Source organism: Tamandua tetradactyla, chromosome 4 (genome assembly GCF_023851605.1).
Source record: "Tamandua tetradactyla isolate mTamTet1 chromosome 4, mTamTet1.pri, whole genome shotgun sequence".
Taxonomy (NCBI): domain Eukaryota; kingdom Metazoa; phylum Chordata; class Mammalia; order Pilosa; family Myrmecophagidae; genus Tamandua; species Tamandua tetradactyla.
In genome coordinates this window covers 200898021-200920878 of record NC_135330.1, presented here as the reverse complement: position 1 = coordinate 200920878, position 22858 = coordinate 200898021, and the positions used below count along the sequence as shown (strand labels likewise).

Here is a 22858-nt window from a genome sequence, read left to right as displayed (position 1 = left end):
GTTTGTGTCCTTGCCCTCATGTTCTTTGAGTAAGACAGCATATAGATGGGTCCTGTTTTTTAATCCATTCTGCCAGTCTATGTCTTATGATTGGGGAGTTTAATCCATTAACATTTAGTGTTATTACTGCACAGGTGGTACTTTCTTCTACCATTTTACCTTTTGGATTTTATATGTCGTATCTAATTTTCCTTCTTTTTACTTTTACTCGTAGTCTTCCTTTCTACACTCTTCTCCACACCTCTCTCTTCTGTCTTTTGGTATCTGTCTCTAGTGCTCCCTTTAGTATTTCTTGCAGAGTTGGTCTCTTGGTCACAAATTCTTTCAGTGATTTTTTTGTCTGAAAATGTTTTAATTTCTCCCTCATTTTTGAAGTATAATTTTGCTGGATATAGAATTCTTGGTTGGCAGTTTTTCTCTTTTAATAATTTAAATATATCATCCTACTGTCTTCTCGCCTCCATGGTTTCTGCTGAGAAATCTATGCATAGTCTTATTGGGCTTCCCTTGTATGTGATGGATTGCTTTTCTCTTGCTGCTTTCAAGATTCTCTCTTTCTCTTTGACCTCTGACATTCTGATTAGTAAATGTCTGGAGTACGTCTATTTGAATCTATTCTCTTTCGGGTACGCTGCACTTTCTTGGATCTGTAATTTTAAATCTTTCATAAGAGTTGGGAAATTTTCAGTGATAATTTCCTCCATTAGTTTTTCTCCTCCTTTTCCCTTTTCTTCTTCTGGGACACCCACAACACGTATTCGTGCGCTTCATAGTGTCCTTCAATTCCCTGTGTCCCTGCTCATATTTTTCCATTTTTTTCCTTGTATTTTCTTTTTCTTGTCAGATTTCAGATGTTCTGTCTTCCAATTCACTAATCCTATGCTCTGCCTCTCGAAATCTACCATTGTAGGTTTCCATTGTTTTTTTCATCTCTTTTCCCGTGCCTTTCATTCCCATAAGTTCTATGATTTATTTTTTCAGACTTTCAGTTCCTTCTTTTTGTTCATTCCTTGCCTTCTTTATAGCCTCCCTCAATTCATTGATTTGGTTTTTGATGAGGTTTTCCATTCTGTTCGTATATTCTGAATTAATTGTTTCAGTTTCTGTATCATTTTAATTGTTGGTTTGTTCCTTTGACTGGGCCATATCTTCAATTTTCCTAGTGTGATTTGTTAGTAATGCTGGCGTCTAGGCATTTAATTACCTTAATTAGATTATTCTGGAGATTGCTTTCACTTCTCTTACCTAGGGTTTTCTTGCTGGATGAATTTGTTGTCTATCTATTCTTTGACATTCAGTTCAGCTTTATCTGGACTTCTAGCTTAGGTTTTGTTTAACAGAGGAGAATTTTTCACTTCTTGTTTTCTTGTTTCTTGCCCTGCATGTATGGTGCTTTTTCCCCCCACCCTTAGGAGGGTCTATTTAGGTATTATAGACCCCAGCTGGATTTTCCCAGATAAAACTGGCCTCCTATCAGGAGGAGAGAGTCACTTGCATCGGTTTTCCCTGAGGGGGAGACCCAGCAGGTTGAAAGACTTTCCTGTGAAGTCACTGGACTCTTTTTTTCTTATCCTTCCCAGTATGTGGCACTTGTCTGCCTACAGGTCCCACCAGCATAAGATGATGTGGCACCTTTAACTTTGGCATACTCTCCCTGCTGGGGACGTGGTGGAGACAGAGGAGAGGTTGTAGGCTGGTTTTAATGGCTGCAAATTACCAAGCCCTGGTGTCTGAATTCCTTGAGGGAGGGTTACCACCTGAGTTGGGCTTCACCCCTCTGCTGGGAAAGGCACAGGCTCCAGACAAGCCCTCAAATGAGCTTGTTTCTGCCTATGCCTGGGGCATTTGCAGCCTGAGAAGCCCTGCTGCTGTATCCAAAGGCAGTCGACTCTTTGTAGAAACACAGCCTCAAAAACCTCTGTTTCCTTTTTTTTTTTTTTTTTCCTTTTTCTGTCAGCCCTGCCCCGTTGGCGCCAGGGCAAAAATGAGCAACTTCCGCCTTGACCGGGTTGACCTGCACTGGGGGACTATTTTTAATAGTCAGAATTTGTTAATTCCACAGTTGGCGCTTGGTTGGGCTCAGCCCCTGCTGCTGGTAAAGTCCCTTTCCTTTCCCCTCTGGGAAGCAGCCTGTGGGGGAGGGGCACTGGCTGCCGCAGCTTGGGGAACTCACAGTTCTGGGGGGGCTCACCGCCGGTCCAGCTGGTCCAGACTGGGGTACACTGTATATCCGGTCACTGACGTGGCCCCAGGAGCTGTTCTGTACTGTTTCTGATTATTTAGTAATTGTTCTGGAGGATGAACTAAAATGTGCACATTGCTAAACTGCCATCTTGGCCCGGAACCTATTCTGTGTTTTGTGGAGAAATTTTTTTCTTCAACTGTTTGAAAGATTTTTGTATTTACATTAATGGTGCATACCTTTTTGGTTTTCTTTTTTTTTTATATATTTTTATTTAAGAAAACAAACTAGTATACTTAGAATCACCAAAAATGGATACTGTGGTTGGTTTAACCATTGGCATAATTAAATAAAATATCCAAATAATCATTGTAAAACCTGTGTTTGCACTGTTTCATACACCAATTTAAAATTAAGGCAACAAAGAAAAAAATCTACAAATTCAGATAGTTTCTTAAATTCTAAATATTAAGCACTAAAATATCATTTGATCAGCTGTCAAAACTGTGAATGTTCTCAAAATATTAAGTAGAAAGTTATGACAGTTATGTATACCTACATTGCTTTAGCAATGATTTATGTTACTAAACATTTTCCTGATTTCAGGAAAACTTGAAAGATACAAATGTTTAACAATTAACATATGAAAATTTTAACCACCTAAAATGGATACCTTAGTTAGCTTATCCATAGGCATATTTAAATAAAATATCTAAATAATCATTGTAAAGCCTGTTTGTGCATTATGTTTCATAAACCAATTAAACATTAAAGCAAGGAAGGAAAAACTCCATAGATAGCAGAGTTTCTTAGATTCTAAACATTAAACACTATCTTAAATACCATTTGATTAACTATGAAAACTGTGTACGGTCTCAATATTAAGTAGAAAGTTATTAGAAATATCAACTTTGCTATAGTAGTGGCCTATGTTACTAAATATTTTCAAATTTTTTATTTCAGGAATTTCTTGATCTAATATTACTATAGCTGCCTATAGTTTTTTTTATATACTTTTTTTTTGTCGTTGTAAAATAAAACATATATAAACAAAGCAAAGAAAGAAAAAAGCAATACTTATCAAAGCACACTTCAACAACCACCTACAGAACAGTTTATAGAGTTCGTCATGGACTACCTCATCTCAGATTTTCCCTTCTGGCTGCTCCAAAACACTGGAGGCTTTACCGGAGTCATAATAATGAAATCATACAGTGTCTGTCCTTTTGCGTCTGACTTATTTCACTCAGCATTATGTCCTCAAGGTTCATCCACATTGTCATATGTTTCGGGACATCATTTTGTCTTACTGCTGCATAATATTCCATCATATTTGTACACCATGTTTTGTTTATCCATTCATCTGTTGATAGGCACCTGGATTGTTTCCATCTCTTGGTAATTGTGAATAGTGCCTCTGTGAACATCAGTGTGCAAATATCTGTTTGTGTCACTGCCCTCAACTCTTCTGGGCATGTACTGAGTATTGATATTGCCAGGTCATAGGGTAACTCAATATTTAGTTTTCTGAGGAATTGCCAAACTGACTTCCATGATGGCCGTTATACATTGCCACCAGCAGTGAATAAGTGTCCCAATTTCTCCTTATCCTCTCCAACATTTATAATTTCCTGTTTGTTTAATAGCAGCCATTCTTCTGAATGTGAGTTGATATCTCATTGTCATCTTAATTTGCATCTCCCTTATAGCCAGTGAAGATGAGGAGCTCTTCATGTGCTTTTTACCCATCTGTATTTGCTGTTCAGAAAACTGCCTGTTCACATCCTCTGCCCATTTTATAATTAGGTTGTTTGTTTTTCTGTTGCTGAGCTGTATAACTTCTTTATGTACACAGGATATCAAGCCTTTATCCAGTAATGTGGTTTCCAAATATTTTCTCCCATTGAGTTGGCTACCTCTTCACCTTTTTAACAAAGTCCTTTGAGGCACAGAAGCTTTTGATCTTAAAGAGTTCCCATTTGTCTGTTTTTAATTTTGCTGTTTGTACTTTGGGTGTAAAGTTTAAGAAGCTACTACTTATTACTAGATCTTGAATATGTTTCCCTGCATTTTCTTCTAGAAGTTTTGTAGTACTGGCTCTTACATTTAGGTCTTTAATCCATTTTGAATTAATTTTTGTACTCTTTCATTCTTTTGGCTATTGAAATCCAGCTCTCTCATGCCCATTTACTGAAAAGACTATTCTGTTGCAGTTCAGTGGTTGTAGAGGCCTTAATATCTATAAATTTTTGGTGATCAGTCTCTGCATTCTCAGTTCTATTCCACTGGGCAATCCTTCTATCTTTGTGTCAGTACCCTGCTGTTTTGACCTCTGTGGCTTTAAAGTAGCTTTGAAGTCAGGAAGTGGTAGACCTCCCAGTTCGCTCTTCTTTATAGGATATCTTTAGCTATTTAGGGTCTCTTTCCCTTCCATTTAAATTTTTTTATTTTATTTTATTTTATTTTTTTTACTAGCTCTGTCATTTATTATGCAGTAGCAAGAGCAATGACTAATAATGTCATCTCAGAATTCACATTTGATACTAAAGAGTTATAAGAAAAGAAGAGAATGACTATAAAGAAATGCAATTCAAGGGACCAAATGTGTACTGAGCAGTTATTCCACACTGAGCTTGAGATCAGGGGGTCTAGCATCAGGGGATATGTGAATATATGTGTCTGTTAAAAAGGAGAGCAAATGTCATTGAGATGAGACTGTTGCCCTGCTGAAGAGTCTCTCCAGGGCCCCTTTTATGTCCCTGTTTCTTAGGCTGTAAATGAAGGGATTCAGCAAGAGGGTGACCACTGTGTACGTCATAGAAGCAACTATATCCTTGTCATTGGAGGTGCTAGATGAAGGGAAAAAATACAGCCCAATAATTGTTCCATAATGCAGAGATACCACAGAGAGGTGAGAGCTGCATGTGGAAAAGGCTTTGCAGATGCCCTTGGTAGAGGGGACCTTCAGGGTGTTGGCCGCAATGCAGCCATAAGAAACAAGTATGCATATTAATGGCAGAGTAATAACAGCTACTCCCACTGTGAAAATGACCAGCTCATTGAGGGAAATGTCTAAGCAGGACAGCTTGAATAGGACAGCAAGGCCACAAAAGAAGTGCGGGATGATGTTGTCAGCACAGGACAGCTGGGCCAGGAGGAGGGGTTTGGACAGAGCACTGGCCCAGGAAAGGATCCAGGACACAGCTACCAGTAAAGTGCACAGTCCCTCCCTCATGATGGTGGTATAGTGGAGGGGGTGGCATATGGCCACATAGCGGTCATAGGCCATTGAGGTGAGAAGAAAGTCCAGATCAGTAAAAAATATGAAAAAATACATCTGTGCTATGCACCCTGCATAGGAGATGGATTGCTCCTGAGTCTGCATGTTCATTAACATGTTTGGGACAGTGACAGATGAAAAGGAGACATCAGTGAGGGCCAAGTGGCTGAGGTAGAAGTACATGGGGTGTGGAGGCGAGAGTCCAGCTGATGAGCAGGATGGTGAGCAGTTCCCCAGCACCGTGGTCAGGTACATGCCCAGGAAGAGGCAGAAGAACCAGCCCTGCTGCTCTGGCCGGATGGGGAGCCCCAGGAAGAGGAATTCAGACATGTGGCTCTGGTTCTACAACTTCATGATGGTCTCGCCTCTAAGGTTCTCTGTTACATGGGAAGGCACATGGCGATGTCTACTCGCCTTCTCGCCTGGCTTCTGGGTTCCAGCAACCTTCCCTGGGGCAATTCTTTTCTGCATCTCCAAACATCTGGGTTGGGCTGTAAGTGCTGAGATGAGGTATGCTGAGCTGCTTGGGCTGTGCTGTGCTGAGTTCTCCTCTCCCCAAGTACATTTTAACAAATAGTTATAGAACAGGTTTTAAAGTTTGGTATGGGTATAGTTCCAGGGCTTTTTGTTTTTTGCTTCTACCTGCTACAAGACACTGGACACCAACAGAAATATCAATATAATGATTCAAAAGTCATAGTCATTTGTTAAATCCTATCTTCTCTGTTATATTCCTCCTTCTCTTTAAATAACATATATACATAAAAGCAATAAATTTCAAAGTACATCACAATAATTAGTTGTATAGCAGATTTCAGAGTTTGGTATAGGTTACAGTTCCACAATTTTAGGCTTTTATTCCTAACTGCTCTAAGGTACTGGAGACTAAAAAAAAATCAGTGTAGTAAATGAGCACTAATACTCATTGGTTAAACCTGACTTCTGTATAACTCCACCATCACCTTTGATCTTTCTCCCATTCTTTAGGGGAATTTGGGCTATGCCCATTCTAACTTTCAATTTGGAAGGGGCTGTTGATGATATGTGATAGGGGGTTGGAACTAGTTGATGTTCTGGAAGGGCTGGCCCTTCTGCATTCCAGGGCTTATCTGGTCCAGGGATCTATCTGAAGGTTGTAGTTTTGAGAGAATTACCCTAGTGCTTGGAACCTTTGTAGAATTTTATATAATGCCCTAGGTATTCTTTAGGATTGGCAGGAATGGTTTAGGTTGGGATTTGGCAAGTTATGATGGATAGCAATGTCTAAATAAGAGTTCAACTTTATTTGAACTCTCTCAGCCACTGATACCTTATTTCTTACAGTTCTTTTCCTCTTGGTCAGGATGGCATTTTGATCCCATGGTGCCAGGGCCAGGCTGATCCCTAGGAGTCATCTCACATGCCACCAGGGAGACTTTCATTCCTGGATGTCTTGTCCTATATAGGGAGAGGGCAATGATTTCACTTGCAGAGTTGGGCTTAGAGAGAGAAAGGCCACATTTGAGCAACAAAAGAGGTCCTCTGGAGGTGACTTTTAGGCATACCTATAGGTAGGCTAAACTTCTTTGCTGCATACGTAAGCTTCACAAGAGCTAGCCTCAAGATCAAGGGCTTGGCCTGTTGATTTGGGTGTCCCTAATATTTGGCACAGTATCTGGGGTTTCCCTGGTGGTAAAATTTTATAGTTCCATATTTTTTCTCCCATCCCTCAAGGGACTTTGCCAATACTTTTTGAATATCTGCTTAATATATACTCGGGGATGTATCCAGGCATTACATTAAGCTATACAGGACTAAAGGACCTCATTCTTATTCTGGCCTGCCTGTGTTGGGATTGTTTCAATGATCTATCCAGACAGATTGAGTTAGATTATGTGCTACAGATAGCCTAAATTCTGGCATAATAAAACTTGATTTTTTGGTCTCAAAGAGTAGGTGATGCTCTAAAAAACAGGCAATATCTTCCTTATCCCTGTAATCTGAATTACCTTAATACCAGCCCAATTGGCTTCATTCTTATCTCTAGATTCCAGGTTATACATGTATAAAACAGCCCCTCAAAATCCAGAAATAATTACCACTCCGGACTAAAGGTGACTGCTATAAGAGCTTACAATCTAGGCCCCAGTTTTCTTATAAGTATTTTCTACAAGACATCATGCAATATTAACTCTTTTGTTTCTGGCTTCTTTTGCCTCACCAAATGTCCAACATATTTATTCACATCATTGCATGCCTCATGACTTCGTTCCTTTTTGTAGCAACACTGCTTGATCATATGCTTACACCATCATTTGCCAATCTACTTTTCAGTTAGTGCATCTTTCATCCACCTCTATCTACTGGGCCTCATGTATAATGTCCAAAGTCAGCAATCTGTCAACACTCTCAGTTTTAATAATTTCATTTTTCCCAAGAGAAAGATAGCCAGTAACCACACCCTCACCAAATAGAAAATCCAAACCTCCCCCTAACTCTTGTCTCTCCCTCCATCATGTGCCCCGGTATTGCTGTGGTACTGTTGATATTTTCCTGTTAAACATAGCCCAAAGCATGCAGTATTTTTCACCCTATGTGCTGAAATTATGCAGTCTTTCTACAAGATTCATACCTTTGCAGTAGTTCATGCAAGAATTTATTTGTATTTGTAGTTTTAATTGGTGGGACACATGAGTCTATACAATCCCTTTCAATCAGTTTCACCTTCAATATGGTAATATTACTTACTGATCCACTAGTGAACTGCCTTCATTTCTGTCTATTCCTTACAATTTAGCAAACTGTTCACTCATCTCAAGCTACTATGTGTGATACAGGATACAGGGGATCTAGAGAGATCCCCTGTATTCTGTATTATAAGCCTCTGAGTTTACCTTTACTATGGTCATAAAAGTAGAGTCATAAAGTGTCTGTCTTTTTGTGTCTGGCTTATTTCACTCAGCATTATGTCCTCGTTTTGTCATGTGGTTCAAGACATCATTTCGTCTTACTGCTGCATAATATTCCATTGTATGTTTATACCACATTTTGTTGATCCACTCTTCTGTTGATGGACACTTGGATTGTTTCCATCTTTTACCGATTGTGAATGGTGCTGCTGTGAACATCCGTTAGCAGATCTCTGTTTGTGTCATTGATTTCAGTTCTTCTGGGTATATGCTGAGTAGAGGTATTGCTGGGTCATAGGGCAACTCGATATTTAGTTTCCTGAGGAAATGACAGACTGTCTTCCATAGTGGCTATACCATTATACATTCCCACCGGCAGTGGATAAGTGTCCCAGTTTCTCCACATCCTCTCCAATATTTGTGGTTCCCTGTTTGTTTAATAGCAGCCATTCTTATAGGTGTGAGGTGGTATCTCATTGTAGACTTGATCTACATTTCCCATATAGTTAATGAGGATGAGCATCTCTTCATGTGCTTTATAGCCATCTGTACATGCTCTTCAGAAAAACGTCTGTTCATATCTTTAGCTCACTTTATAATTGGGTTGCTTGTTCTTTTGTTGTTGAGTTGTATGATTTCTTTATGTATACAGGATATCAAACCTTTATCCAATGTATGATTTCCAACTATTTTCTCCCATTGAGTTGGCTGCCTCTTCACCTTTTGACAGTGTCTTTTGAGGCGCAAAAAGCATATGATTTGGAGGAGATCCCATTTGTCTGCTTTTTCTTTTATTGCTTCTGCTTTGGGTGTAAAGTTTAGGAAGCTGCCTCTTATTGCTAGGTCTTGAAGATGTTTCCCTACATTTTATTCCAGGAGCTATATGGTACTGGTTCTTATGCTTAGGTGTTTGATGCACTTTGAGTTAATTTTTGTATAGGGTGTAAGGTAAGGGTCCTCTTTCATTCTTCTGACTGTTGATATCCAGTTCTCCCATGCCCATTTATTGAAAGACTATTTTGTCCAAGTTCAGTGGTTTTGAGGGCCTTGTTGGAGATCAATTTACCATTAGTTTGGTAGTCTGTTTCTGTACTCTCAATTCAGTTCCATTGGTCAATACTTCTGTCTTTGTGCCAGTATCATGCTGTTTTGACTACTATGGCTTTATAATAAGTTTCAAAATCAGGGAGGCTTAATCCTCCCATTTTGTTCCTCCTTTTTAGGATATCTTTAGCTTTTCAGGGTATATCACTTCCATTTAAATTTGATGACCAGCTTTTCCAAGTCTTCCAAGTAGATTGTTGGGATTTTGATTGGTATCGCATTGAATCTGTAGATCAGTTTGAGTAGAATTGACAACTTGATGACATTCAACCTTCCTATCCATGAGCATGGAATGTTTTTCCTTTTAGGTCATTTTTTATTTCTTTTAGCAATTTTTTGTAATTTTCTGGGTATAAGTCCATGACATCCTGGTTAGGCTTCTTCCTAAATACCTGATTCTTCTGGTTGCTATTTAAATGAAATTTTTTCCTTAGTTGCCACCTCAGATAGTTCATTGCTTATGTATAGAAACATTACTGATTTTTGTTCATTAATTTTGTTACTTTGCCTAATTTGTTTATGAACTCAAGTAGGTTTGCTGTAGATATCTCCATGTTTTCTAAGTGTAGAATCATGTCATCTGCAAATAATAGAAGTTTTACTTCTTCCTTTCCTATTGGATGCCTTTTTTTCTTGTCTGATCACTCCAGCAAGGGTTTCTAATACAGTGTTGAATAATAGTGGGACAGTGGGCTTTCCCAATCTTAAAGAGAATGCTTTAAATTTCTCACCATTAAGAATGATGCTGAAGGCAGGCCACAGTGGCTCAGCAAGCAGAGTTCTCACCTGCTGTGCGAGACCTGGGTTTGATTCCCAGGGCCTGTCCATGAAAAAAAAAAAAAAAGAATGATGCTGGCTGTGGGACTTTCATATATGCCTTTTATGATATTGAGAAAGTTTCCTTCAATTCCTGACTTTTTTTTTGTATGCTGTATGGGGTCACATTTTATTCTTTTTCCATTTGACTATCACCCTTTTGGGGGGGAGGGGGAAATACATCGAACCCGGGTCTCCTGCTTGCCAGGCAAGAACTCTACCACTGAACTACCCTTGCACACCCCGATTCCTGACTTTTGAAGTTTTTATCAGAAAAGAATACTGAATTTTATCTAATGCTTTTTCAGCATCAATCGATATGATTATGTGATTTTTCCCTTTTGATTTGTTAATGTGCTGTTTACGTTGATTGATTTTCTTATGTTGAACCACCCTTACATTTCTGGTATGAATCCCACTTGATCATGATGTATAATTCTTTTAATGTGGTGTTGGATTAGATTTGCTAGTGTTTTGTTAAGAATTTTCGCATCTATGTTCATTACATAGATGCGATATTGGTCTGTAATTTTCTTTTCTTTTATCCTTTTTGTTTGATTTTGGTTTGTTTTTGTGTAGTTCTCACCATCCTATAATATGTCAGAGGTTTGGGGTAAGATATGCTACTCTGTCATTTTTCTTTTATGTTCTCTTTTTTTAAATCAGTTTCTTATTTTTTTTCACAGATAGGCAACAGGATAAAAGATTTGGTGTTTTTTCAAAATATGCTTTGTTGTTTCTTTTTTCATTTCTTTGATTCTGTATATAATTTTCTCTAAATGGTAAATTTGCTTTAGAGTTCAGTAAATTTGCTGAGTGCTGGAACACTGGGCATATATAGTGGAAAAAAGTTTAAATCTCTCATCTCAAGAAATTTAGTCTAGAGAGGAGAACAGATTAGCAAAGAGATAATTTCTCTTGAATGTCATTGGATATTAAGTATAGTCCAGCCTAATAGATACGGGGGATTTGGGTAACATGGGAAGCAGTCAAGAGCCTCCAGAGGACATTGTAGCTAAGATGGTTCTTAAAGAAGAACAGTACATTGCAGGGACCCTTTGTGAAAGTAGTTGTATAACCAGATAAAGGAAGGAAGAAAACAGCTTGGAGTGAGTGTCCGGTTACAGCAACGAGTGTTATTCATGGCTATGGCTCAGTGGTAAGTGCTCAGTGGATATTTTTCAAAAAAGTGACTACCCCGTGTTATACTCTCTATATTTACTTGCAAAATGTTGCTGGGGTTTATGTTGAACATCTTAGCCCAGCTTCATGAGGATTTTGGAGGTTCAAAATGGTTCTAGAAATGTGTTACTTTAAATATTCTTTTAAAAGTTAATGCATAAGAAACCAAGATCATAAGGTACAGAAAGGATTTACAGTGAAATGTAAATTTGCCTCCTACTCCTGTCCTCCAGCCATCTATTTCCCCTCCTCAGGTGTATTATTTTTAGCTTCTTATGGTTTTCCTTCCACATTATGTTATGCATATTAAAACATAGGGCGGGCCACGGTGGCTCAGCAGGCAAGAATGTTTTGCCTGCCATGCCAGAGGACCGGGGTTCGATTTCCGGTGCCTGCCCATGTAAAAAAAAAATTTTTAAATAAATAAAACATATATATATTATGTGTGTGTAGATTTAATTTGAAAAATATGTAAATAGTAGCACATAATGGTTTTTTGCTCCTGGCTCTTTTTCCAAACAATATATTTGGAATTTCTATATCTTTAGAACTTTCTCACTTTTTAAAAATTTATTTTAATTTCTTGGTTCAAAATTCGAATTTTGTAAAAAGATACATACACAGAAAACCCTTCCTCCACCATTGTCCCCACACACTAGTCTTCTCTCTTCTATTGAGGTCTCCTGTCTCTTTCCTGGGTTTCTCGTGGCAGATGAAAGCAAATACAAATACCACAATTCTCCCCCTTTCTTACACAAACATTAATATACTATGTACAGTGTCCTGTATTTTGTTTACCTTTTTCATTTGATAACAAATCCTGGAGAACTTTCCTTATCACTAAATAGAAAATTCCCCACACTTATACAGCTGGGTAGTATTATACTTATATAGCATTGTTTCTTTAACAAATTCTTACTGAGGGATACTAAACAATTTCCAGCTTTTTGCTATCAGAAATAATACTGTAACGAATTACTTTGTAGATCCATTGATTAATACATGTGAGGTAATTGATGAGATAATTTCTCAGTCACACGATAGATACATTTGTAATTCTAATGTGTTGCCATCCCTAAAGGTTATTCCATGTGACACTTCTACCAGCAGTGGATAAAAGTGCTCAAGGACAGCTTTGGCAGGAGCCTTTCTGTATCCGGGCTGTCTGGTAGAGGAAAAATGGTTTATTAAAATATCTTCATTTGGATCAATTTTCTTATGAGCAAGGTTTAGCTTCTTTCTGTATGCTCAGGATCCTTTGTATTTCATTTTCTGTGTGTTTATTTCCTTTGTCCATTTTTATTATTGGGTTGGTAGTCCCTTCCTTCTCAATTTCCATGAGTTCTTTATATATAGGAACATGCAAATATTTTTCCCGAGATTTTACTTATAGGTGGCTTCCCCCAGCCCCTCCCCCAGTAAATGTGGTTTTTGTTCACTTGTTTAAATGTTGTTTAAATTTATTAAATAATATTTAATAAATGCAGTTCTCATCTGCATTTATTTTGGGCACTTTGATTTTCAGGTTATTTTATAATACTTGTGAGGTCTGATTTAGCTTGCTCCAAAGTTCTTAGGGTAAATTTGGCTTTGAGATTTTGGGTGTTGGCTCCTAGCTTTCCTAGCAGCTGTCAGGTTAATAAAGTACAGGTCCCGGTGTGTTCTCTGTAGCCATTCAAATAGGATGACAGGTCTTTGTGCTTATATATTTTTACTTATTTTATGTTAATTACTTAATATCTGTCAAAATCAGTTTATTTAGATGCATCCTTCTTAACTAGTTAAGTCATTTGCAGTATCTTTAGCTTAGTCAGTACAAGGCTCACGCTAGTATCTTGGAATGATAAGTATATGAAGGAACTCATAGTCTAGTCAAGAAAGAAAGAAGTTTGTTGTGGTAAATGTGAATTGATAAATGCAACATTAGAAGGTATTTTGTTATTTAAATCTTAACAGTTGGAGCTTGTGTAAGACCAGAATGGCTTTTAGCTTAATGGCAGCTCCTGAATTGCATTTTTATCTGCCTCTTAGTACTTAAATGTTTCACGTTTTGAAATGTTTCTGTTGTTGTTGTTTAGGCTACAGATGCTTCAAGGGAAGAAGTTAATCTGAGTCACATTGTACCCTGTGAACCAGTGTCAGAAGAAAAAGCAAAGGAATTACCTGAATGGAGTGAGAAAGTGGCCCAAAACATCTTGTCAGGTATTAGAGTAGTATTAGTTTTCCCTTATAATGTGAAACCCATATGACTACTTGGAAACAATAAAGATGTTATTCATAAGGGGATACTTAGTAAGATAATATTCTAAATGGCCAGTTAGGAAGTAAGTAGTCTCTTAGAATATCACATATGGTCATTTGAGTGTAAGTTCTTTTTTGGCCTCTTGTTTTACTTTGGGGGAAATTGGTAGTGAAAAGCTTCAGGAATCCTCAAATTCTACTAGCTCCTAACATTAATTAGTTCTTTTCCTTTCCCCTTTGAAATCCCTTGTGAACATACCCTCCAAAAAAATGAAAATATGTCAGTCCCTCTTTGGAAGCAGAGCAGACTACCTAACCACACAGCAGTGCGGTTGTCAGATCTGAAGAAGCTCTGTTTGGGAAGTAAATGTAGCCATTTAAGTACAGTTGAAAGTCTTCAGATCAGTTTTTCTGAATTCAGAATGATAATTACTGATGTATGTTTTCCCACTTAAGTTGATTAACATTTCACTTAACTTTTTTATTGTGTATGGTAGCTTTCATATTTATATCTTCTGTTTTATTTTTTTAAAAAAAACATTGCTGACCACCTCTCAGTAGGTCAATTTCATGACCCAATAAAAGGGTCTTGACTGGTCGTTTAAATGACTGTCAATACAGGTTGCATCTCTGTATTAAAATTTACAAAGTGTCTAAAGCAGAAAAATCCAATAATATAAAAAAAACAGGAAGACAGCCATATTTGCTTGTTCAGCCTGAGCTGTCAACCACAAAAAGTGCCAAGGAGCCTGCCACGGGTGCTACAGTGCTGCCTTGCCACTGCCCTCGAGAACCTGCTCCTGTGCCCACTTCCCTGACCATGGCTGGTGTGTCTGTTCTCCCACTGCCCTGGTGATGTCCTCACAGTACTGCCAGGCTCATCAAAGCAAATATGCTGAGCTGCCAGCCTTCATTGACCAGTGGAGAAAGAGATCAGACCCGCCCACACAGGGAAAAGAAGTGTAGTGGAGAGTCTAAAATGAGGCCTCATTCATGCTAGGGACTGTGTCAGGAGTGCTTGGCTGAATCAGAATGCCAGATTCTAGCCGACTTGTCAGCTTTGTGAGCTTTTCATTGTTTTACAAGATGAAAAGTTACAGTTCATCTCCCCTGGTCAGACGAAACTTGTTTTAAAAATGTTAACAGTTTTTTTTTCCCCATTTCCCTCATGGTTTACTCAGGTCTGAACCTGTCTGTAAGATGAGGAGTGGTTTTGCAGGTGATTAGTATTTGCATTTTAAATAGAAAAATGCACAAATTATAAATAGGGGAGAAGGGACAACCTAGTAAACCTATTTAATTAGAATGTTAAAAGAACTCTTCTCTTAGATACTAACATTTTAGCTAAGACTTGAATGATGGGGGTGGGGAGGTGGGAAAGCTAGCCATTCTAAGATCTTATTCCAGTCTGAAAGAACATCAAATGTAAATACCATATGTGGAAAATAAAAACCACTCTGAAAGGTTTCATACTAAGATTATATGTATTCAGTTCTGGGTTTACTATAAGTTGATCAGAATGTCTGGGGAAAAAATGACTAAAACTGACGTATTACTTGATGTAATAAAGCTTGTTTTCATTAACAAAACCCAAAACCCAACAAGATAAAATAAGTGAAAAATAGTTAACTAGGTGCTAATAATGCCCACCTATAACTTCCTTTTTATCTTGTACCTTCAGAGCTAGATATCCCTTATAGTTGGTGATGGGAAACCCATTTAACTGCCCACCAGAGTGTTTGTTTCTTTAAGTGCTTTTTAATAGGTAGAATGAAAAACAGCCAAGTCACTATGTTTTATTTTTTTAATTTAGTTTTTAAATTTATTATTATTTTTTGTCTTTATTTTAGGTCACTATTTTAGTTTGCTAAAATAGAGTGCCAGGATGCAGTACACCAGAGATGGACTGGTTTTTATAAAAGGGATTTATTTAGTTACAAATTTACAGTTCTTCAGAGGAAAGGCATCTAACTTTCATATGAGTTTCTCTGTCACATGGGAAGGCCCATGGTTGCTTCTGCTGGCCCTCTCTCTAAGCTTCCAGGTTCAGACAGCTTTTCCCGTTCATGGCTGTTTTGCATCCTCAGATGTCTGGGTCTGAGCTGCTGAGCTCTCTTCTAACCTCTCTCTCTTTTAAGCCTCCAGTTAATTAAATTAAGCATCACTCATTGGGAAGGCACTCCACTTAGCTGACCCCAATGTAATCAGCCATAAATGAGTTTCACATACTGATGATATAATTCCATAGCTACAGAACAACTGGGCACAATCACCTGTCCAAGTTAACACCTGAACCTAACTACTACACTCACCAAATTATTAAGGTACAAATACATAAAATAAATGGGTAGAATATATCCAAGATTTACCCAAGGAAAATTATCTAAGAGACTACTTTTATCTGACTTTTATGCAGACTGTATATAAACATGAGTAACCAGGTATCTAAATTGAGCTCATTCACCTTAGCACATGATCGGTTCCTGTTCACTGTCAAAGAAGGTCAGTAAAAGCTAAAGTCTTACATTTTTATGAACTTGCTCCACAACGTGAAAAATGAAATCACAGTGTTTAAAACTTACCTGTGTAGAATGTTGGTGTGAGCAGCCCAGACCTGCACTGTAAGAAGGCATCTGCCAAACGTTTTAGGTGGAGTAGGGGCTAGTAAATTAATTTGGGGGGAGGGAGAGGAACAATAACAACAAAGAGATTGGAGTCCAGCACTGAGGCGTTCTTCCTCCAACAGATCCCCGTAGACTTACTAGTGTCCTTGACTCTGAGGTCTGTAGAGATGTTTATTTTAGAATTGGGTGTTATATTGCCTTCCCCGGCTGCTCTAACAAACTGGGTGACTTAGAATAACAGAAATTTATTACCTCCAAGTTCTAGAGTCTAGAAGTCCAAAATCAACACATTGTCTTTGCCATGCTCCCCCTGAAACCCATAGGGAATGAATCTTTCCTTGCTGCCTGTAGCCTCTGGTATTGCACAGTCCCTGCCATTTCTTGGCCTGGTGATGTATGGCTCCAGTTTCTGCCTCCATCTCCCTAATTTCTGTGAACTCCAGTCATTTTGGGTGGGGACCCACCCTAACCCAGTTTGGCCTCATATAAATTCTATACTTCTTCAAAGTCCCTATTTCCAAATAATGCTACATTAACAGGATGGAGATTAGGACTTGAACATGCCTTTTGGAGGGGCATAATCCAACCCATAATAGGATATAAAATAAACAGAACATTATGCTTAAGTATTTTATGTGTCCATCTTTTAAATTTCATTGTTTCGGCGCACAGGCAAGAAGGAAGTGCGTGAAATTATAAGGTCTTTCCAGAGGTGGTGACACTTTTCCTCCTTGTCTTAGAGGAGGCCATTCTTAGCTATCATTTCTTGCTTCTCAGCACTCTCCCACTCCTTTTCTCACATGCCTACTGAATCAAGGCCTTTTCCCTTTATAAAAAGAGCCCCCACCATCCTGCTTTCCCTTCAGTAACCTCTTCACTCACACATGCTACAGGAATCCTGAGCAAAGAAAGCAGAAGGCAATGGCCCACTCACAGGAATGGCTGCACCATCTGTGCTCTCTTCCATTCTGGTTTGGATTTTCTGCTGTGCATGCTTTGAGTTTTCATGTCTTTCTTATTCAGATTTCTGTACTTTGCAGAAGCATAAAGCAAGCATGAGTTTGCCTTGGCATTTCAGATACAGATTTTCTTTGGTTTCCAGTTTGTTTTTCACTTTTGTGCTTTTCTCTCTCTGTGGGTCATGGGGAAAAGAATGCCTGAGGTAAGGTAAAACAACAGGAATACTTGGGTCCTCTAGTCAGATCCTGTCTCAAACGTACCAGACCTGCAGTCCTTCCCTGGCAGCTGTGTACTATGATAAACAGCACTTCCATGGCGACGACAGAGAGTCATGTTGGACTCTGATCTAAATACTGAAAGATGGGCTTAGCCAGACAAGATGTCAGATAACTGTAGGTACAGAGTAGACTTGAAAGACTACTGCATGTTTGAGATCTGAAGATTTAACTCATTTTCTTTTCCATTTGGTATTATTAATTAAAGAATTTAAAAGTATACTCAGCCCTAATTTTGTTCAATTTAAAATTTTCCTTTGAAAAGGTGCTTCCTGGGTCAGTTGGGGTTTAGTTAAAGGTGCTGAATTTACTGGCAAAGCAATTCAGAAAGGCGCTTCTAAACTCCGAGAACGTATTCAACCAGAGGAAAAGCCAGTGGAAGTTAGTCCAGCTGTGACCAGGGGACTTCATCTAGCAAAGCAGGCTACAGGAGGAGCAGCTAAAGTCAGTCAATTCCTAGGTAAAGTAACTTTAGACAACTTTATCTTTTTTCAGTTAAATTGAAAATCTCTAAATTCAGGGGTTAATTTAAATGCTCAATTAGATAGTTTGATCTCAAGAATAAACATTAAGACAAAGTAGTTTCACCCCACTGTTTATAGTGGGGCCTGCAGATAAGCAATATCTACTCTCTGGGAGCTCATCAGAAATGCAGAATTTCAGACCACAGGCACACGTACTGATTCAGAATCTACAGTTTTACAAAATCGCTAGGTGATTCTTATTTGTGGATTAAAATTTGCTAAACACTGGGGAAAGGGTTGTTGTGATATGTTGGAGAGGAGAGGGTACCTTGGAAAAAGTTATTCCAAGTATATTCGTATAACCTTGATTCCTAAGAGGGAGATGACACATCCTTTTAAGGTCAGTGCACTGCATAGTAATTGAGGGTGGAGTGGAGGGGTGTATCATTTGAGAAAAGTGGACTTGATGTTTCTGGTGCCAACTCTCCTAACTGATGGATTTCTAACTGGTCCTTTGAGAATCACTGCTCCAAAGTTTGGTATTTTAAGATAGTCAGGTAACTCCTTTATGGATTACCATTACACTTAGTAGCATTGTCTTTTGGTAGTTAGCAGTCTTTTGAGTCAGAATTTTGTTTACTCTTTTTTTTTTTGCATGGGCAGGTGCCAGGAATCAAGCTGGGTCTCTGCAATGGCAGGCAAGAACTCTACCTGCTGAGCCACTATGGCTCGCCCAGAATATTGTTTACTTTTATAATTAAATGCCTTACTATTTTAGTATGATATTTGCTGATGCTGTGAAAGAAGATAAATACTGTTAGCTGGAAAAGACAAAAGTGGGCTTCTCAGTCTTGCATTGCAGCAATCAAAAGAAAAGTAGATGGTTTTATTTTAAGCAAAGTGCTGGAAAGACCCATGTATATCTAAGAGGTAGGGTTATAAGTAGGGTCTACAAACATGTCCTTAGATGAAATGATAGCCTATGTTTAAAAACAACCAGCCCTGCTTCTCATCCTTAAGTAGAAGTAGTAACATTATTCAGTAAAAACACTTAGTTACTCATCTAAGGATTTTGCTAAATAAGGGTGGTAAAATCAAGGGAAGAGTACATTTTTCCTAAATCTTTTTTTTATGGTTTTATTAGTTGATGGAGTTTGCACTGTAGCAAATTGTGTTGGAAAAGAACTAGCTCCACATGTCAAGAAGCATGGAAGTAAACTTGTTCCAGAATCTCTTAAAAAGGACAAAGATGGGAAGTCTCCCCTGGATGGTGCAATGGTCGTGGCAGCAAGTAGTGTTCAAGGTAACTAGAGGGCCCGGAATTTACATAGGGGTGTCTTTTTGCTTAGGGCTGTATTTTACTGACTTCTAAATATATTTGCAGGATTTTCGACTGTCTGGCAGGGATTGGAATGTGCAGCCAAATGCATTGTTAATAATGTTTCTGCAGAAACTGTACAAACTGTCAGATACAAGTAAGTTGAACTTTATCATTTTAATGACTAAGTCTTATAATTTATAATTTGTAAAGTACCACAGTAGTTAAACTGATTATATAGGTATTTTCATTATGTATCTGGGAAAACAAATTTTTTCTACTCAATATTTTCTTAAATTGAGAGAAGAAAATAGCTTATTTTTAGTAAATTGATAGAATTCCTATGGCTTTGCTTTATTTTTACTAATCGGTATCAGTATTTGTTCATCAATGCAGAGAACAGGCTTAATTTTTCTGTATATCTTATTAATTACGTGTTCTTTGTCTATAGTTTTGATGGGGAAAACATCAACTAAAATTAAACTCTTATACCATATTAGTATTACTCCATTATGTATGCAAAGTATATTAAATTTTATCACACCTTATTTGAGTCTCTTTCCTGCTGTACATTTGTTTGTAGTGGACAGATGGAATGTCTCTCATTTCATATATTAGAAATGGACAAACATAGAAATGAATGATTTGCCGAAACTCATCTGATAAGTGGTGTTAAAGATGAGATATAAAGCATGATAATCTGATTTTAGTTCTTTACTCTTTCTGACTTAAATAATATTAGAAGATTCAGGGCCTAAAGAACTAAATCCAGTATTGAAGAACTGAGTTGCTTTTTTACCTTTGAATTGTTTTGGATCTGAATATTTAATGTTTAAGAAGAAGAAAAGAAAAATAATATAAATGTTTTCAGCTCTTGGTTATCTGTGCTAATTATTCACTCACAGGCAGTGTTTGAATTCCTACTTTTTTGTTCAGTGCTTTGCCACATCTGTTTAATTGTCAGTACTACCTTATTATCTCCACTTTACTGATGAGGAAAATGATACTTAGAGAGTAAACACCTTGATAAAATTACACCCTTAGGAAATGGCAGACCTGGGATGTCCTCTATCCAGTCTCTCTGTCATCAGTGTGTGGTACTCTGCCACCACTGCCTTTGGTGGATCAGCTGGACAAGTTTAGTACCCCATAGTTATTTTCTCACACTAACATGTTTTTAGATTTCCTCTCAATACAGTAAATTACCTTTGGCTTAGGAAATAACTAACTTAATTTTCAGTTTAATTCAGTTTGATCTGTTCAGTGCAGGGCATGCATAGCTTTGACTCAAAGCAACATGTCATGTCATCTTGGAGTGTCAGTTTTACCAAAAGACTTGAAAATAAAATGGAGTAGATCTGAACTTCTGATGGAAGTGCAAAACCCAAGCCTGCCAGCTCACCCCTGGCTACTTGTGGTATTGACCCTGTTTCCTGGGGATCATTCACATGCCCTGAGGTTACTTTGATGGATCAGTCATACTTAAAAGAGTAGTTTTTTCTTTTGTAGCAAGAGCAGGAGATGGTCCAAAGTGCTTTTGGCCCAGAAGTTTCCATTAGTGTTATCATTGTTGGCACAGATAATAGGCAATCATATTAGAAAAGTAGGAAATGCTTTGTTGGGTGTGTCTATTTCTTACTTTTAACAGAAAAAAGAGCTTACCTAAATACAATTAAGTAGAGCCTTATTAAAAGTGGGGATTCACATAACTAGGTAGTGGTGTGTTTTTTTGTTTTTGTAGATTTAGTATGCTGTCTACTCCATACCCATTTTAACGACTTTGAATTTCTGGTCCTTAGTGAGGAGACACAATAGGATATTTTAAATCGTTCTGAGCTAATTTGTTGCACTATGATGTATATTGCTATTCTTTTAATCCTTTTCTCTAGAGATTCATGGAGTGAAAATTACAGGTACTAGGCAAGTGATTATTTAGTTAAATTATTTTGTATTTCTTACTATGAAGATATTTCAATCTTAGTAGTAATTTCTGCCACTAGAAACTTGGAAAGATTGGAAGGACAGCAGGGAATATAGGGTTTTGTCCAAATAACTTTGTTTTTCTCACCTTTGAAGATAATTGACCCTTAACATAGAAGAAACTGCAGATGGAGTGGAAGAGCTAGTTGTTCCTTCATTTACTTTGGCTCTCAGTTATGCTTGTTCTTCAAAAAGTTTTTGCTAGTGAAGGCATTTGCATTTTTTCTACTCCAGTCCAATTGTTGATAGTATAATGAAGAAAATTTGTATTCTTTCCTTATTGCCCAAGCAGTTATTTTAAAGCTGCCTTAATTGTGTGCATTATGCATAGGAGAAATATAGATTTCCTTCTCTGATTTCTGGGGATAGAAGCCAATACAGAGGATTATCTTTTCATTTAGGCACTATTAGAATCAGATTGCACTAGAGAAGTATATTCTCTTTTGCCTTTTATGGTTTTCATTATGCATGCATGACTGTCTTGATGGATAATGATCTATATAAATATGTAACTGTACTCTTTTTTTTAATTTTTAGGTAAATGTAAAAAAGACTAGTCATTAAGACTCAATTTATTTGATTAGTCATATATGTACTTTTGTATTGTTTTACATTTAGGAATGTGGAGACATATGGGGACAATGAAAGGCAATAAATAATTTAAACCTGGCACACCTGATTATACACAGTATCTGTTAAATAATTCATCACTCTTCCACATAGCTTCCTCATTTTACTTTAAAGACCTTTTCCCCTCACTTTAAATTGTTTATAGAGGAGAGAAATATAGCTGTAGTAAATTAGATCCGTTTCTGTTTTGCCCCTCAAAAATTTTGTGAAGAGTAAGCTTAATGGTAAATATTTTCCTTCAGGGAATATACTGTTTTATGGTACATATTATCTTATTGTTCAGTGAAATTTAAATTCCCCCATAAATTTTTATTTAGGAAAATTACACTTTATCTGAAATTCGTTTTACAAAATAGTAGAACAGCCTGAGACATTCCAAAGGAAGTGATTGCAAACATAACACACTAGATGAAGGGGAAAATTCAAATCTAGTGAGAGTAACTCTGCTGTGTGTCATCTGTCCATTTTTCTTGTTCTGCTCTCAGGCATTAAATAGTATCAATCTTCTTTTTTCTATATAATTTATACAGATATTTAAACATAGTCATTATGTCCACCCCTTAATTTTTCTTCTAAGTGGCCCCAGTTTCTTTCACAATTCCATAAATAGTTTAGTTTCTAGATCCTTCATTCTGGTGACCTCTTACTTTTGATAGGGACATATCAAAGTTTATCAGTGCTCTTAAAATATGATACCCAGAACTAGATCTAGTATTCCACATGTTGTGTGATTGTAATCAAATACAGTGGGATTTGCCCCCCTTGTTCTGGTCATATTTAGTACTTGGTAAATATTATTGAATGAACGATTATTCACACAATATTTACAAAAAATTTACCATGTTTTTAGGAGCTGTTACTCCATTGACCCATATCAAACTTGAGGTCTTTTTAATTGAACCTTTAAAACTTGG

General features: G+C 37.5%; 2 protein-coding genes across 10 annotated transcripts in view; one reads left to right on the top strand and one right to left on the bottom strand.

Annotated features, from left to right (window-relative positions):
- Positions 1-22858, top strand: part of SPART (spartin) — a 46189-nt gene that overhangs the window by 16704 nt on the left and 6627 nt on the right. For all 6 annotated transcript variants that reach the window (XR_013174809.1, XM_077159038.1, XM_077159035.1 and 3 more), the window contains 4 exons: positions 13531-13654; positions 17818-18012; positions 19161-19319; positions 19401-19491. Coding sequence is in view for 5 of the 6 variants with exons in the window: in XM_077159038.1 (XP_077015153.1) it covers positions 13531-13654; positions 17818-18012; positions 19161-19319; positions 19401-19491 (569 nt within the window). In the remaining variant the exon portion in view is untranslated. The remainder of the gene's footprint in view (positions 1-13530; positions 13655-17817; positions 18013-19160; positions 19320-19400; positions 19492-22858) is intronic.
- Positions 4617-22858, bottom strand: part of LOC143681748 (olfactory receptor 1J4-like) — a 28469-nt gene continuing 10227 nt past the window's right edge. For 3 of the 4 annotated variants that reach the window (XM_077159070.1, XM_077159069.1, XM_077159071.1), the window contains 2 exons: positions 6772-6899; positions 4617-5839 (listed from right to left, as the gene is read on the bottom strand). In XM_077159070.1, coding sequence (XP_077015185.1) covers positions 4884-5792 — 909 coding nt within the window. In that variant the 5' untranslated portion in view covers positions 5793-5839; positions 6772-6899 and the 3' untranslated portion in view covers positions 4617-4883. Of the gene's footprint in view, positions 6118-6771; positions 6900-22858 lie in introns of all 4 variants that reach the window. The other variant, XR_013174813.1, reaches the window with a different exon arrangement.